This window comes from Vitis riparia, chromosome 18 (assembly GCF_004353265.1).
Source record: "Vitis riparia cultivar Riparia Gloire de Montpellier isolate 1030 chromosome 18, EGFV_Vit.rip_1.0, whole genome shotgun sequence".
Taxonomy (NCBI): domain Eukaryota; kingdom Viridiplantae; phylum Streptophyta; class Magnoliopsida; order Vitales; family Vitaceae; genus Vitis; species Vitis riparia.
The window spans coordinates 229,373-245,437 of NC_048448.1; the positions used below are offsets into that span (position 1 = coordinate 229,373).

Consider the following 16,065-nt stretch of genomic DNA (forward strand, 5'->3'; position numbering starts at 1 on the left):
ATGTTCTTTTATATAAAAAATAAAAAATTAAATTAAATTAAATAAAGAAAGTGAATAAAATCCACATTAACATAGCACGAGAACCAAGTTATAGATGATATGCATATTGAAGTTGTTCTAGGAATTGAAAATTTCTCCTTAAATCAGTGCATGTCACATAAAAGGAATACAAAAATTCCATTATCCATACCTCATTCAAAGCATCGAGTACAAATGGTAGTAAATCTCCATCAGAGTCCTAAGAAAGTCATTCCACACACTGTCAAAACATGTATAATGTATTGGTAGCATGCATAAAGGTAATAGTTAAATCATAACCATATACATCCATTTGAAGCACATAAATGTACATCCATATTCACACCCATAACTCAAACTTAAAATGCACACAGCCGGTCTCCTATGGAGAACAGGAGAATTTCAAATTTTAATTGTATTCTGTTACACCTAAAAAATGTTTTAAATGGATGCAAGTAGTAATTGTAAATAATTTTTTTCTCTTTTTTTCCTTCTTGGCTCTATCAAGGATTAAAAAAAGAATATCAATTATCAAGACCAAAAATAATAAAAGAAAATTATACTGCAGCACAAAGGGAAAATAGGTTGCCTCAATTGTTCACTGTCTAAACAAGGAGCCATAAGACAAATATTGAACAGACCTTGGTACTAGTTGGTGAATGGATGTGAAACACTGTATGATGGAAATCTGTATAAGCATTAGACCGGGCCCCTGTCCCAAGAAGTTTCTCACGCTTCTTACTTCCAAGAAATGCAACATGTTCAATCATATGTGCAATGCCTTGCTCATCATCTTCCTCATCAATTGACCCCACATGAACTTCCATGTGTGCTTCAAACCTAAAATTCAAGACGTATATTTATATATTAGAAAACATGATTTAATCCTAAAAATATTAAGTTGATGCAAATGTGATCCCACATTCCCAAACTTTATGCTGAAGTAGAAGCTATGGTTGATATTCCTTTCATTTTTATTTTTCTTTTGTTTTAATTTATTTATTTATTTATTCATATCTTTTGGGGGGAAGGCAGCTGATTGGGGCTGGGTGCTGTTTGTATTTTGAGTACATATGAGCACAATCAATTAATTGAAATGGTTTCTCCAAATGTTGGATTAGATTTGAAATGTAGCCTAGTTGCCTAGATCTAGATTTTACATTTTCCAATTTTTGTCCATCTGATTCACATGAATAAAAATTTGAGAACCAAAAAAAAACTAAAAAAGAAAAGAAAAAGAAAAAGCTCTCCTATATTGAACTAGTGATCTTCTAAGGTTTTACTGCTTGATATCATAAGAAAGTGGTGTTGAGTCATGTGTTTGATTTATAATACATCATGGAATACATATTTTATGTACTTCTACTTGTAGTACAATTTTCCATCTTTAGTCAACATAATCATAGATTTCTCCTTAGGATAGCTCATTCTTGTACTGTTTTTATAGATCACTTTTTTTTGGGTCCCTATTGGGACTTGAACCTGGAACCCCCTATATCCTCACCCCAACCCTTTATTACTTAATCGAGGCCTTAGTCGCCAAGTTTTTATTCGTTTTCTATGAACCAAAATGTTGTTTCTGATTGAAATATATATATATATATAAAATACAAATAAATTAATAAAAAAGATTATTTGATATCAGACCACGCATATGATTGTCCCAAAAGACACTATTGGCAGACATGGTAGTTAGCTTATTTTTGTCTCCAATTCATTAAATTTATAAAATAATTGAAATCCAAAGGCTAATTAAACATATCTTAGAGGTGTGTTGTCAACTAGTTTTTGAACTATGAACACGTGTAGGAGAGAGGGCGAGCATATCTTTTCCAAACCTTAGACACGTGTTCTCAATTAGATTGCACTAGTAGAAGAGAGATCAAGAATCTTTGGTCAAGTGTATATGAGGTGAACAGATCCCTTGTAAGGTAGGACTGTTTGAATACTGGACAAACTTTAATTGTTTAGCTTCAACCACATGCATCTGAATGCAAAACACGTGCACAATGTAGAATGAACAATGTTCATTTGAAGAAGAGGCACCTAGAATCATTTATATTCCTGTGCACCAGTTTCATGAGCTTTTTCGAAATGGGGTTCCAAAGGTAATTTTAACCATGCTAACAATAATATTTAAAGATTTGTAACTATGTACAAATTTTAAAACCTAATAGACACTTCAAAATAAAAATCTCTCTCTCACACAAGATTAAACTCTTATGAAAGCTTCTACATTCATAAAATCAAGGAAGACAAGATCCCATATATATTTATTTTTAAAGGGATCTGCATATTGTAAGCTTGCTTTTTTGAACATGAAGTCTACCCTATGATTTGGAGAGCAAAATGTGCACATGAATATAAATGCAAGGATGATTAATTCAATGCAAAAATGCCACATTTCACAAACTAGCTCCATCCTTGAAAACAACAGAAAAAAAGAAAGCTATGGATGAAAATACCTGTTTGGTGGAACTTTATTAGGTAAAATAAGGTACCGCAATCCATTTTTCAATTGTCCTCGATAAAGTTTTGGGTGAGATGGAAGTTCAGAACATAAAAATCCCTCTAATTCTGCTCTTCCTATTTCAGGATCCACTAAATCCAGACCTTGCTTTTCTAGAATGCCATCTGGCCAGGCTGTACTCGCTGCATGTGGCTCATCTGGACCCACAGTCGCATTCAGAACACGAACTCTTTTCACCTAAAAAGAAGTGCAGGTAATAGTCAATCAAAGAGAATTTGTCCAACAAGTGTGAGGAGAGGAAAATAGGTTCCATTGCAAGTTTTCTTATAAGCATCCCTCAGAATGACTACAAAACCCAGATGATTACAATCTGCATTGTTGCAGATGCTAACAAAAAAAAAAGTATCCAGCATATTAATTGAAGGCCTCACATAAGATAAATCATATCAAACAGGCACTAAATTTGCGCTTTATATGGAAGAGAGAGAGAGAGAGAGAGAGAGAGAGAGAAGGCCTCACATAAGATAAATCATATCAAACAGGCACTAATTTTGTGCTTTATATGGAAGAGAGAGAGAGAGACTATAATGAAAAAGTGGTCCGAAACCATTTATATCTGGTTGAAGATAAAGCAATTTCTGTTTTCTGGAGGAAATCTTTCACCTTCTACTGCATCCACCCCAAAGACCAGCAACAATATCATTACAGAAACACCCACATTCCCAGGTGTCTACCATGTACATGTGTGTATGCATATAAGTTCATTTGTCTGATGGTACTTGCAGTAGGCATTGGCTTTGTACCTAGGAGGAAGAGGATCTGGTGGCGGAGTAGGTATGGCCGTGGATGATGGTCAAGCGAGTGGGACCAAATAATTCGATCGGGGTAGTTGCTGAACCATACCACATGGTTCCAGCAATAACTTTGTACAAGATGAACCCAGTTTTGGGTTTTCTCAGTGTGCCTTAAATAGTTTGCCTGACAGCACAACAGGAAGCTACAAAGGACTAACCTTAGTGCTGATATGTCTGTTTATGGAATGATGCAAAAATAGCATGAGTATTAGCAGACAATGGCCACTATAGTCATCCATTTCCATTTTTTGTCAGAATAAATCTAATTTTTTTATAGGCAAATAAGAATAATATTAATAGTGCCTGGCACACCAATGTCCATAGAGGCTATACAAAGGTGCCAAAACAGAAAAGAATAGAAGAGAGAAATAAAAAAGCACCTTGCTCCCATCAAAAAGTGTCCAACCAATCAACAAATTCTAATATAGACATAGAGCTCCATCTAAAAACTTCCTAGCCCAAAGCAAAAGAGAGCACAAGAATGAGTTTTGAAATCTTGATCCATTTATTCCACATTGACAATGTTCAACAATTCCTCCCCTTCTAAATGGTCCAAAAAAAGCACAGAGTAGCAACCCTCCATACCTTGTCACCTTCCTACATTTCTCTGCCACAAAGGTCCCATGACAACTTGATAAAGTCTCTCCCACGATAGAAGGAAACACCCACTTGACATCCAAAAAAAAAAGAAGAACCAGAAGTGCCACAATATCCTCGTTTTAGCATAATGAAGGAGAAGGACAAGATCAGTTGATTCCTCCTCAACTATTTTTTTTGATACATAAAAGGAGATTGTATTAAAAATAGAAAGTATACACGATGTATACAAAGCAACCATAAGCTAGAAGGGGGCAAATGCACAAAAACAAGCAACTACACCCTATGGGGAACCTAACTAATCCACAAAATCTAACAACATAGAACCTCCTCAACTTTACAAAGATAACATCCATACACCAAAATCCATCCCCTTCTTTTTAACTGATCCAAAGTCAAAGCTCTCCCCCAAATTGCTTCCTAAGCAATCCTACTTTTGTCAGCATCCATGAGTTCCAAAAAGAAGTTTACGTATCAGGCCTAAATGATATGAGGTCAATGTGGAAGACATGCAACATACGAAGATTCACAATACAAATATCAGTGACATAACATATGATTCCAATATCAATGAGATAACATATGATTATATGAGTAAAAATTGGGCGAAGATTTCAAGATTCCATAGAAGGGGCTTACTTACAGAGACATTGTCAAGGGTGTGCTTCAACAAAGGAAATGTAGATTTATCAGAGAAGACTCTTGGCACAAATCTTTTAATACTGGAACAACTTCGGGGATGGTTAAGGAAGCAGGAGATGCACTTATGTTGTTTTGATAAAGGTGCTTCAACCACGTGCTCATTGGAAGTATAATGATTCCAATAACTACTCTTTTTCTTCAAAGATCTTGATCCTCCATTTCCAACTTCACGTAGCCACCTTTAATGCAGAAGAATCCAAAAAGAAAAAGAAAAACAAAGTAAAAAAGAGGTTCCAATGACTCCGAACCTTGCACCGCAAACATAAATTAGCAAAAAAAAAACTACCCTAGAAATGCTTAGCATTCCAAAGACCATAATGAGGTAGCAGGAAAACTCATGAATAAAATAAAACAACACTTGTGATATTTTGCCTATAAAAGGATTAATTCAGATGTTGTCCATAGGTTGAAACTTGTAATATGTCATTGATACAAAGAAATAGCTTTCGATTAGACAACACTTGAAATAGGGTTTCCCTATATGAAAGGATTAATTCAGAGGTTTTCCATAGGCTGAAACTTGTAAGATGTCATTGATACAAGGAAGAAAAGACATCAGGAAATGGCTCAAATAGAAACTGGAAATCAGAACACTGGACTGCTAAAAAATTCAAAGTCCTGATGAGAGTTCAAATGGAGAAAAAAAAAAGTGGGATAATGGACCAAATTGTGAGAATTTTTTTTTACTTCCCAGAGTTGAGAGAATGAAGCACATCCATCCACAAATGCATTTGCCTAAATGTTAAAACAATTATATACATAAATAAACACATGTGTTCAGAATCGATCACTGCGAACACGGCTGCAGATATACCCCCAGCAGTTAGTTACATCGGATGATTGATCATCACTTGGGAATTATATGACAGTTTGAAGGGACAAGTCCATGATTTTCAAACCGACGCCATTAAAGAAAATTGAAGCAATCAGACTCTGAAGCACCAGCCTAAATTGTTTAATACTTCCTAAATGGGATGGGAATGCAATAACCAATACTTGTATGTATAATTGCAAAATTCAAAAGGAAGAAGTCTCCTGTTAGTTACTGACAGGGCTTCCAATGCAAAAGGGAATCGGATTAAAGCGATAATAATTTGATTAAAAATATATATATAGCAAAGAAAAAGAAACCCTAAAACAAGAAAAAGAAGAAGAAATTACGGAGGTCGGGAAGAAATGACGGATTGAAAAGTAGTGGAAGTAGGGCAAGCGAGTGAACATGAAGAAGGAGAAGGGCGAAGGATGATGAGATTTGAGCGACGAGAGGCTGGAGTCCTCCGACGAGAGTCCTCTCTGAAGCTGGACCATCGGGGTTGAGGAGGACCCACTACCACGCAACCCATCACAGACGCCGAGCCCGCCATTCAAATGCCTCTCTCCTCCCCACTCCTCTCCTCTCTGCCTTCACCCTTTTCAATCTCTTCTACTTCTTGATTCTTGATTTTTGATTTTATGCTTTATTTTTATTTTACTTTTCTAATAAGAAAACTCCCCGTTTATACTACTTTGCCTTTTAACAAATGAATAGGCTCTCCCAACGATAACTGAGTGGCGTCAGATCGAACCACGTTGCCACGTCACGACAGAGCATCCTCAGATCTTTCCATTTTGATACATATCTTCGATTTCGGTTTCTATTTATCATTCAATATTTTTTTTTTTTTTTTTCTCATGTATATACATAGACTAAGTTTTGACGGTTTAGTAAGGAAGTGTTTTTCAAAACTTTTAACTTTAAGGTTTTAATAGGGGTTAAATATATTTTACAATCTCAATCTTTAATTTGTTTTATACTTTTGTACACTCACATTCAAAACTCAACTATTTACCTCTCAAATTTGTTAAAGTGTAACATTTAACGCTTGATTTAAAAACTTTCATTAAATTATAAAAAAATTATTCTTTTTCACACTTTGATTTAAATGCTAATATAATTGATTGAAGTAATTCTTTTCAAATGTCTTTCAAATATGACAACAAGCAATTTTAAATTTTTATTTTAAAGATATATTTATTTATATTCATGATTTTTGCATCATCGTGAAACATTATAACTTTAAACTTAAATAATAAGCGTTTTTCTTTATATTTCAACCAAATTTTTTAACTTAACATGATATTATCATTTTTAGTAAGTTTGTGGGGAGAGGGGGTTTAAATGTGGTTTTTTAACAGATTTGGAGGACAAAGTGTTGAGTTTTAAATATGAATAAGTAAAGTGTAAAAAATATAAAAGGTTGAACCCTACTATTTTGTATTTTATTTTTATCAAATTTTACGTAAAACACAAGCCCTGAAATATACTCTTATGATGCATCACAATATTAGTGTCTATATTCAAATATATACATAAAAAATATATCGGAATTCGTTTTGAGCTTATCTTTAATACTTTTTTTAACAAACAAACTCTAAAAAAAAGGATTTTGCACAAAGGTATGAGAAAAAAAAAATGGGAGAAGATAGAAGTAAATGGTAAGTGTGAAATCAAATAATGAAAATAATATTTTAAATATATTAAACATTTTTTAGAATGATGGATCTATAAAATTAATGTTTTAAAGTGAACGTATGAATAGAATTGATGTGTAGAATGATCATGTGGGTGTAATTATAAATTCTTATATTATATAAAATTTCTTTTAATTATTTAATACAATTTATAAAATATAACGTGAAAAATCATTAATTAGATCAAGGAAATCACCCCCAAAGAGGACAAATTTGGTGATTCAAAGTTTTTCAAAACAGTAAACTAAAATGCAAAAGTAATAAGAGATAAGAAACAAATTAATGATGATAAAGAGATATTGAGAGGAAAAAAAATGCAAACTATTTAATAGAGGTGTGATAAGCCACTTAAATCCACTTTTCTTCGGCTCTTAATTGAATCAAAGTTCTACTATTTTCAAAACCTTTATACCTTATACCTTCAAATTTTCTATACTTGGATTTCAAAGTTCCAATGGATTTTCATAATTTTTTAAAGTGTTTAACCTACCTGAATAAATTCTCCCATAAGTAGATAACGAATGATTTAAAGATTCTAAACCTAGTACCAAGTTTAACTCACAAAACAATAAAAAGATTAGGATAGATGCACTAAGTGATTTGCAAGTTAATAAATTGATGCACTACAAAAGGAGCTATGGATATGAAAAATAATGTTTTTCAATTGAATGCAATTGTTTTATGTTTAGTAAATATTATAAAACACTTCAATCTATAGGTTTCTAGTTATGAGATTCCAAAAGCCACGTAAAAGTTTCAATCGTTTGAACAACTGGTTTAATCAATTCACTATCTATTGAACATTTAATACTTGTTAGATGACCACTAGAACTCGAAGCCTTAATCATTTAAGCAAATGATTTGACCGTCTTTTGATTAGTCATGGCTATACCATAGCTACTAAATGTCAAAGGTGCACAAAGTGTCTCTCAACTAGTTGAATCTAATCGTCTTAATTGGTTTTTTGATGCCTTAATTGGTTGTATTGAAAAGTGTTTAAAAAAATTTGATTTTGGGTCTAAAACTTCCGACAACTTAGCCAAACATACGTAAAAACATTTTTCAAGTTAGTTTAAAAATAAATTAACTAAAGGTTTTAATCGAAAACAATAATTCATCAAATTCTTTTATTAAAATGATTGTTTTAAGCTAAATAAAAATATGAAAATAAACCTTGGAACGCATGCAAAATGATGTAAACTCAAGTGCACCAACAAATATCATATTGCAATTTATTTTAGAACACTCAAAGTCTTTATGAGTCCAAAGCCTTTATGGTATTCACTTTTTTCCATAATTATTTGAACTTTCTTTGAATTTTCACAAATAAACCTAAAAACACTTGATTTAATCAATTAAATATCTTCAATCTTGTTTTGTAATAATCAAAACCTAGTTATGAGAACCATTTGATTAATGAATAATTTATGAAATAAAAATAATATAACCTATAATTAAGGGTCTATTTCAAATAAGTATCCGTTATAATTAGGTGTCCATCTTGATACATGTTCTATTTTATGTTTTCAATATGAGGAAATATGAGTATTTTTTGTATAACCTATAAGGATTTTTAGAGGCTTATCTAAAAAAAAATGAAGTACTACCTTAAATTTTAAAATGTCTTAAAAGTAATATTTAAGCATATAAGTAAATTTATGTTTTGTTATACTAGTTATTTTATTTTTATATATAAGGTTTTTATTAAAAAAAAAAAACAAAAAAAAAACATCCAAACAACACACAGGTGATAAGATTATCAATTTGTAACTATTTCAAAATGGAAGATTATAACAATCATCTTGAAAATATATTTATAGACCTTGGCCCACACTTTTTATTTTTTAGGACTTATTTGGTTAGTGTTTTTGGGTTTTTTTATTTTGATATTTGACCCAATTTTCAGGCTCATTTTTATACCCATTCGATTATCACATCTAGACCCTTCATCCCCTCTCACGCTGCCACACCCCTCGTCTGTGTCGCCACCCATCGCAATATCTTCGCCTTGCGGCCATACCTACGACAACCGCAACCACGCGTCACCATCCTCCATGCGTCGGTTACCCCTCTGCCTCCAACCGAGCCACTCATGGCCACCACACTCCTTCAAGCCATTACCACCCCTTCTACCATCATCTTTTTCCATCCATGGGTTTCATGCTAAGGAGGTCTCCATCTTGATTTACATGATAACTGTTTTTGGGTTTGCGTTATTGTCATAAATTACGGATATGAGCTTGAATTTGGGTTTAGGCTTTGTTTCAATATCATATTTGGATTGTTGATGAATTTAAGCCTAACTGAATTAATCTAAACTGTAATTTTGGGCTTGGACATATGGATATTTTGTTTGGGCTTTGCATGTTAGAGCATTTTGGATTTGGGCTTCCACTCTCTATTTGATTTGGTCTGTGATACTTTGGATGAACTTGGGGTTACATTGGCACTGCACCCTAAGGGGTTCATTTAATGAAATTATTTGGATAAATATTTTTCCAAATGTATTTTTAAAATAATAAAGTTGAAATCCAAACAATTTGCAAAGTCATATTAATGAAATCGAAAAACCGTTCCACAAGCCAAACAAAGATATAATATTTTTTTAATAAATCAGTGGAAAGTTGAAAAGGAGGTTGAGTGTAGGTATTGTTAACAACTTAACACTTAATATCATCCAATGAATTCGATCCTATTCAATACTAAAATTATCATTAAAGCTAATTATATTTGATTAAAGTAACTGTTAAGAGATTTTTTTGTTTAAACAAGGAGGATTGGATTGGACGGTTGTAAAGGATTTAAGAATTTGTTTTGGCACCGCACAATCGCTTTATTATGATTTTTATTTTTTTGGGCAGTCAAAGCAATTCGAATATTTCAGTGATAAGGCCTAGGGTGAGGATGAATTGGGATGAGCCCAGTTTCCCTAAGCTCCACGTCACTGATTATATAAAGACAAATAAATAATGACTTGAGAAGGAAGAGTTGAAAAGAGGTACGAAAGTAAAAGCAAAACGCGTTTTGTATGGTACGGTAGTTTTGATTGAATTTCATTTGGACGTGTTCCATCTTAAAATAGTTGGTTTCAAAATGATTCATATCCTTTAATGTTTCAAATTATGGTTTTATTGCATTTTTATAATCAATATTTTAAATTAAATTAAAAAGTAAGCAAGCAACATCTTATCGATGGTCGGCGGCACCACCAATCCATGACGGTGACTGATTAGTCTGACGGTATTTTAATCTGCTCTGCTCTAGAAGTTTCAGGATATCCCTGGAAGCCTAGAATGAGAAACTCGTTTTTTGTCGTTTAGTGTTCGAACCATGGAAGAAGTTTCCCCGACGCGCTGCCGCCACCGAGTTTTTTCAACAGATTTAAATCAGCCAACCGCCTACTGAATTCCAATCCATCCGACATCACACATATCTATCCCTTCCCCCCTCTCTCTATATATATCCTATCCATCTACAGGGTCTCATTAGGAAAATTTTCACTCTCAATTCATCTTATTCTTGCTTGGAGCGTGTAGGCAGAAAAGAGCTTAATTAGTTCGGTGCAATCACTTGAATCTGTCGGCGAAGGTTTCATTTACAAGCAAATAACGATGAGAAGAGAAGATGCGGCTGCTTCTCCCGCTTGCAATTCGTCTCCAAAGTCTGGTTCTGGAAAATTATCCAGGAGAAAGGGAGCGGCATGCAGCCAGCTGCAACGGGTGTTCCGCTACTTTGACAAGAACGGGGACGGAAAAATATCTCCGGAGGAGTTGCAGAGTTGTGTAAGAGCAGTGGGAGGGGAGCTGTCAGCAAAGGAGGCAGAAGCGGCAGTGAAGTCATCGGACATGGACGGAGATGGGAAGCTGGGAATGGAGGATTTTGAGATGTTGATGGAGGCAAACGGAGAGGAGGAGGAGAAGACAAAGGACTTAAAGGAGGCATTTGGGATGTATGAGATGGAGGGGTCAGGATGCATCACGCCTAAGAGTTTGAAGAGAGTGCTGAGTCGACTGGGTGAGTCCAAGACCATTGAGGACTGCAAAGTCATGATTCATATGTTTGATATCAACGGAGATGGCGTCCTCAGCTTTGAGGAGTTCTCCGCTATGATGCGCTAGTCTTCTTCTTCACTCAATCCTTCTTCATCACCCACAGCCATGAGCCATCCACCATCTCGTAAATTCATTTGTATATATTTTCTAAACTTTAATATCTTTTCATTTTTTGGAAATGAATAAATCATGGGAACATGACTGTTGATCTTGTTGCCCTCCAATGCTTATAAACATCGACAATTCATGTCATTGTGTGGATGCTGCATCAATATTTCACAAAGTTTCTTCATCAGCTTCGCATTAAAGTTTCCATTGTACACTCTAAATTAGAAATGACCAGCATCTTCATGCTCAAAATTAGATTCTCTTTGTTATCTGACCCACTTTCCTGTAAAAGGTATTAAAATTATTCATGTCCAAAATCTTCAAAGAAAAATCCACCCTTTGAGAACAGTAGTAATGGGCATGGTACAGAAGCAGTCCAAGAAGAACACAGCACTAACATCTTAACAAGTGAAAAGGGCGGTTTATGACCGCAACACCTCATTTACATATATAAAAGAAAAACACAACTAATTTTATCACCTTATACTCCATTAAGGGTGACCACGACTTTGCGTGCAGTAGCACGGTCACGGTGCTCACACAGCCATATCCCCTGAAGCAGAAAAGGAGGAAAAACTTCAGCACTTCCTGATATAGACTAAGATCGTGGGAAAATTCAACACAACAAGAATCATTGTCGAAAAATCAAATCATAATATAATCAAATGAAAAAAGAAAAAATAAAAGAAAATGAGGAAACGACAGAAACAGGATTCACAATTCTGCAACTTCATGCTTTAATATCAGGGTATTACCGCATTTCACACAATATTCTCATTCTACAACCCATCACTTCGATGAAACAGTAATTGCCTAGGGATATGCCATTCGTTGAATGGCTATATTGACATGCCAAACCACCCAGTATGATGCTGAAACATGGACAAGCTGTAATAATATTTTAAAATGGTTAATGAAGTCAAACATCCAAATATGGGATTTCGCTGCTGGAGGAGATGGTGCATTCGTACTAGTTGGCCACCTATTTAGTATAACCTCAAAAGGATGCAAAAACCTTCCAGTCCAATACAGAAGACACAGTAGCAGAGAGGAAGACGTTAACATACAGTACAATGTACAAAATTACTACTGTGACTTTGAGATTCCTTCTGAATGATGGAAAGTTTCCCGACCAATTCCCAGCATTAACTGCTCATAAGACTACAAAAACCTTAAAATTAAGCTATTTCAATTGTAAAATAGGCTAATAGAATCCATTCTTCACCCAAGATCCTTCCATGAAAATCTACAATGTTGAAGCACACATTTATAGATATTTATATCATATATTATAAGTTAAGCCATGCTCCTGAGGCTTATGACATCTGCCTCACATCTTTGGCACCACACAAAATAATCCAGCGGAGTGTATACCTTTCCTTGGACATACAGCTAAAACACAAATCCAGGTAACAAAATTCAAAGAATAGTAACTTTCTTAGAAGATGTGTCCATGTTCCAAGTTGTTTTTGACTTCTTGAGTTTACCAGTACAGGAGTATCTAAAGCAATAGGGTTTAAGACGCTATGCAAAGGCTCAATTTAAGCATGTTCTCCATTGGGAATTTTCATTGTAGCTCTTTTGGCTACATAATAGTTTCTACCAGCCTACACAGAATGAAACCACTTCTGTAACTTTGATGGATTAACATACTTGGGCTTCTATATTTTCTTAAAACATAAATTTCTTAAATACCTGCCAAGTTCCCATGTTTAGCTGTCCATCAGTAATTGGAATCCTGCACAAGAATAAAAACCAAGTAAATGGTAATTTGGTAATAAATTTTATAGACAAAAAAAAAAAAAAAAAAAAAAAAAAAAACCAAAGAAAATGAAATCATTACGTGAGACTGCAACCAAACATTGAAGATTTGATGTGTGCTGGCATGTCATCCGGACCTGAAAAGGTTGCAGGGTTAGAATCAATTTTGTGGCAAACTTCTTATGAACAATTTCTCTTATTTGCTTTCCTTTTTTATCATTTATCTAATATTTGTCATTCCTTTCTTGAGTTTCACCCATGGCAAGTAAAATGCTTCCACCAAAATCCATGTTCACTGACTTTAAAAAATAAGAAGTTTAAAGCTTTGTACTGGTTGATAAGATTGATGAGATTTGGAAAGAAGTTCACAACACAGTCCTTGCAATACCTTCTATTGAGGAAAAAAATTCCCTCAAAAATGGGTATGGAATGTTTAGATTGCCTCCCAAACACAAGTAGAAAGAGGGGCTTGATACAGGAAGTTTAAAAAAAATGTAAACTGCTATTTTATGCATCCAAAAGCACCAGTGCAACATTCTGTGGTAAGGAGGACATGCAAAGAGGAAATAAACAAAGCATCGGGAAGTAAATACATTTCAAGTTTCACTTAGTATTGGATAGAGCATGAAAAAGGGCTCAATTTTTATCTCTCTTTCTGCTGCGATGGAGTAGCTTTGTTATTGTTGTTCTAGATTCTCTTTTCGGAACATGGTTTTACTATATCCTGATATTTAAAAAAAAAATTATACATAATATAGATTTACAATTTGCTCTTGCAATTGCATGAAAACTTGGTAACATGTAAATTTAAATTTGTTTGGGTGAATTTTAAGAAATGGGTTGATCTAGTGAAAATTACATATATATATATATATATATATATTTTTTTTTTTTGTTTGATAACCGTGGGTGTCCGGGCCAGATTAAGCGCACCTCGACTAATCCCGCAGGGCCCTGAAGTTAAAGGCCGGACCAACTGAGCTACCCCTCGGGGTTGTGAAAATTACATATACATGTCTAAGCAAATTATGAACAAGAATACATAGCTTAGAATAATATAATATATCTAGATAGGTAAAAAAGTAATGAAACCAAAATATCTTATGCTGTGAGAGAAATGATATTCCCTTAAAAGAAAATGATATTTCCAAATCCGAAATTGCTTCTAAATGCAAAATGAGAAATCAGAGATAACATCCAAGTGATTCAGGAAGGACTAGATGTATTTTCTAATGCTTAGAAGCATTTTTCATACAAAAATTAAGCATTTGGTATAGTTTTAAAATTACTTTTAAAAATCTATAAAATCATTTAGACTGGCACTTGGTAGGTACTTTTTTTTTTTCCAAAATCACTCATTTGTCATGTGCTGCATTGCCAAAAACACTATAAAAAAACACCATTTATTTTTGTTTATATCTAGAACACTAACTGATTCTCCATTGAAGTGTTTCTAATAGAAGTGCTACTAACAGAAGTCCTAGAAGCTAAAAGTGCTTTTACTCGAATAACTCCCTAAATGGGCCCCAAGAAACAAAATTCTTTCTCCAATTTAAGAAATGAAAATCAACTGAAGAATCAGATCAAGAAATCTCTTTCTCTAATTTGGAGAAATGAATCCCATACAAACCTTCCAGTGTATGCTTCCAAGGTGCAGATCTTCCCTGAAATTATAAAATCAAACACCATATAAAAATCACTTTTCAAATAAACTACTCTGCCAAAGCAAGCAAGGGAAAAATTAACCTCTGGAACTATTTTGCTGAGGAATGTTTCAGTGTCATCTCGAACGTCCGAGTCGTAATTTTCATTTATAGTCAGAGAAGCACTTGTGTGCTGAACTGGAAAAGCTCAACCCAATAAGGTAAAATCATCAGATGTTGAACGTGAAAGGGGATTTTTCATATGCCGTCTGAAAAGGAATTGGATCACTCACTGAATAGATGAGCAAGGCCACATTTGAATCCTGACAAGTCTTGCCCAATTTCCTTCAATATCTAATGAAGAAAATCTTAAATTAACACGAGTATAAACAGATAAAATCTACTGGATACAATTGGTGCTCAGGACGATTATCACCTGTCTCAAACATGCAAAAACACTTATCCTCTCTCACCGTTTCTAAACAAGACAAGTAAGCAGTGAAGAAACGCATTTTTATTTTTTGAAAAAAGAAAAATAGCACAAATTAATTATGAGATTAGTAACAAGTAGAAGCAGACCCAAGGCAAAATTTAGGGAATTCGGTAGCGATGAAGTTAGGGAATTGAATTGAATGGATTAAAATGAGAATTCGGAAGTCTAGGGAGGTGGAATTTCAGATGGACTGAAGAAGAGGTTTTTCAATCCAGAGGAGGAACAAAGAAAGAAAAGAAAAGGTTGGGAGGATGATACCTTAGGGGTGATGTGGTGACAGCCTCGCCTCTGAGGAGGAAGAGTGATGGTCTTCTGGGCCCACTTGGGAGCAGGAATAGCAGCCATGGAGGTAGAATCTGTAGGATCGTTGAAGGAGGTGGGAGTGTAGAGCGATTTCACACGGATCTGATGCGATGTTAGTGGTGGTTTTGCACCCAAGCTCAGCAGTGAGGCTTGCATGGGTACTTCCTCCTTGAACTTATACGTTATAATTAGCCCCAATTTCCAAGCGCTGGGTCGAATTAGGGCTACCACTGCAAGGACGCTCCCGCACTTTTAATGGGGCGTGCAACACATCTTCCTTTCATTCATTTGGGCCCTTTTCGGCCTATGGGTGGTGTGTGTGTGACCGCTTCAGTTGTTGCTTGCGCACCAACAAGTGGCCTATAAAATTTGACACGCTTTGGCAGGGGTTTCTACAAAACTACATGATTTTTTTAAAAATATTTATTAAAATGCCGTTGTACTCAAAATATTTCTAAAGCTACAACAATTTGACCTGAGTTGAAAAGACGAGTTCTTATTTTACACTAAACTTGTCTTTTCAACAGACAAGTTCAGTGCAAAATTCAAAACT

At 34.5% G+C, this 16,065-nt stretch overlaps 3 protein-coding genes across 4 annotated transcripts in view; 1 reads left to right on the top strand and 2 right to left on the bottom strand.

Moving 5' to 3' along the window:
* The window catches only part of LOC117907499 (stromal processing peptidase, chloroplastic), a 38,757-nt gene extending 32,673 nt beyond the window's left edge, over positions 1-6,084 (bottom strand). Inside the window, exons 1-5 of one of the 2 annotated variants that reach the window (XM_034821048.1) lie at positions 5,803-6,084; positions 4,583-4,820; positions 2,484-2,725; positions 660-858; positions 191-238 (exon numbers count right to left, since the gene is read on the bottom strand). In XM_034821048.1, coding sequence (XP_034676939.1) covers positions 191-238; positions 660-858; positions 2,484-2,725; positions 4,583-4,820; positions 5,803-6,005 — 930 coding nt within the window. In that variant the 5' untranslated portion in view covers positions 6,006-6,084. The remainder of the gene's footprint in view (positions 1-190; positions 239-659; positions 859-2,483; positions 2,726-4,582; positions 4,821-5,802) is intronic. The other variant, XM_034821047.1, reaches the window with a different exon arrangement.
* Positions 6,085-10,527: 4,443 nt separating this feature from the next.
* On the top strand, positions 10,528-11,456 carry LOC117906924 (putative calcium-binding protein CML19). Its single transcript, XM_034820205.1, has one exon. It carries the CDS (start codon positions 10,764-10,766, stop codon positions 11,268-11,270), a length of 507 nt encoding a protein of 168 aa, XP_034676096.1. The 5' UTR covers positions 10,528-10,763; the 3' UTR covers positions 11,271-11,456.
* Positions 11,457-11,591: 135 nt separating this feature from the next.
* LOC117906923 (UPF0047 protein YjbQ) lies at positions 11,592-15,780 on the bottom strand. The gene is made up of 7 exons (XM_034820203.1): positions 15,468-15,780; positions 15,010-15,070; positions 14,820-14,914; positions 14,704-14,737; positions 13,156-13,210; positions 13,008-13,050; positions 11,592-11,865 (listed from the first exon to the last, which is right to left on the bottom strand). Exons 1-7 carry the CDS (start codon positions 15,666-15,668, stop codon positions 11,794-11,796), a joined length of 561 nt encoding a protein of 186 aa, XP_034676094.1. The 5' UTR covers positions 15,669-15,780; the 3' UTR covers positions 11,592-11,793.
* Between the last annotated feature and the right edge of the window lie 285 nt (positions 15,781-16,065).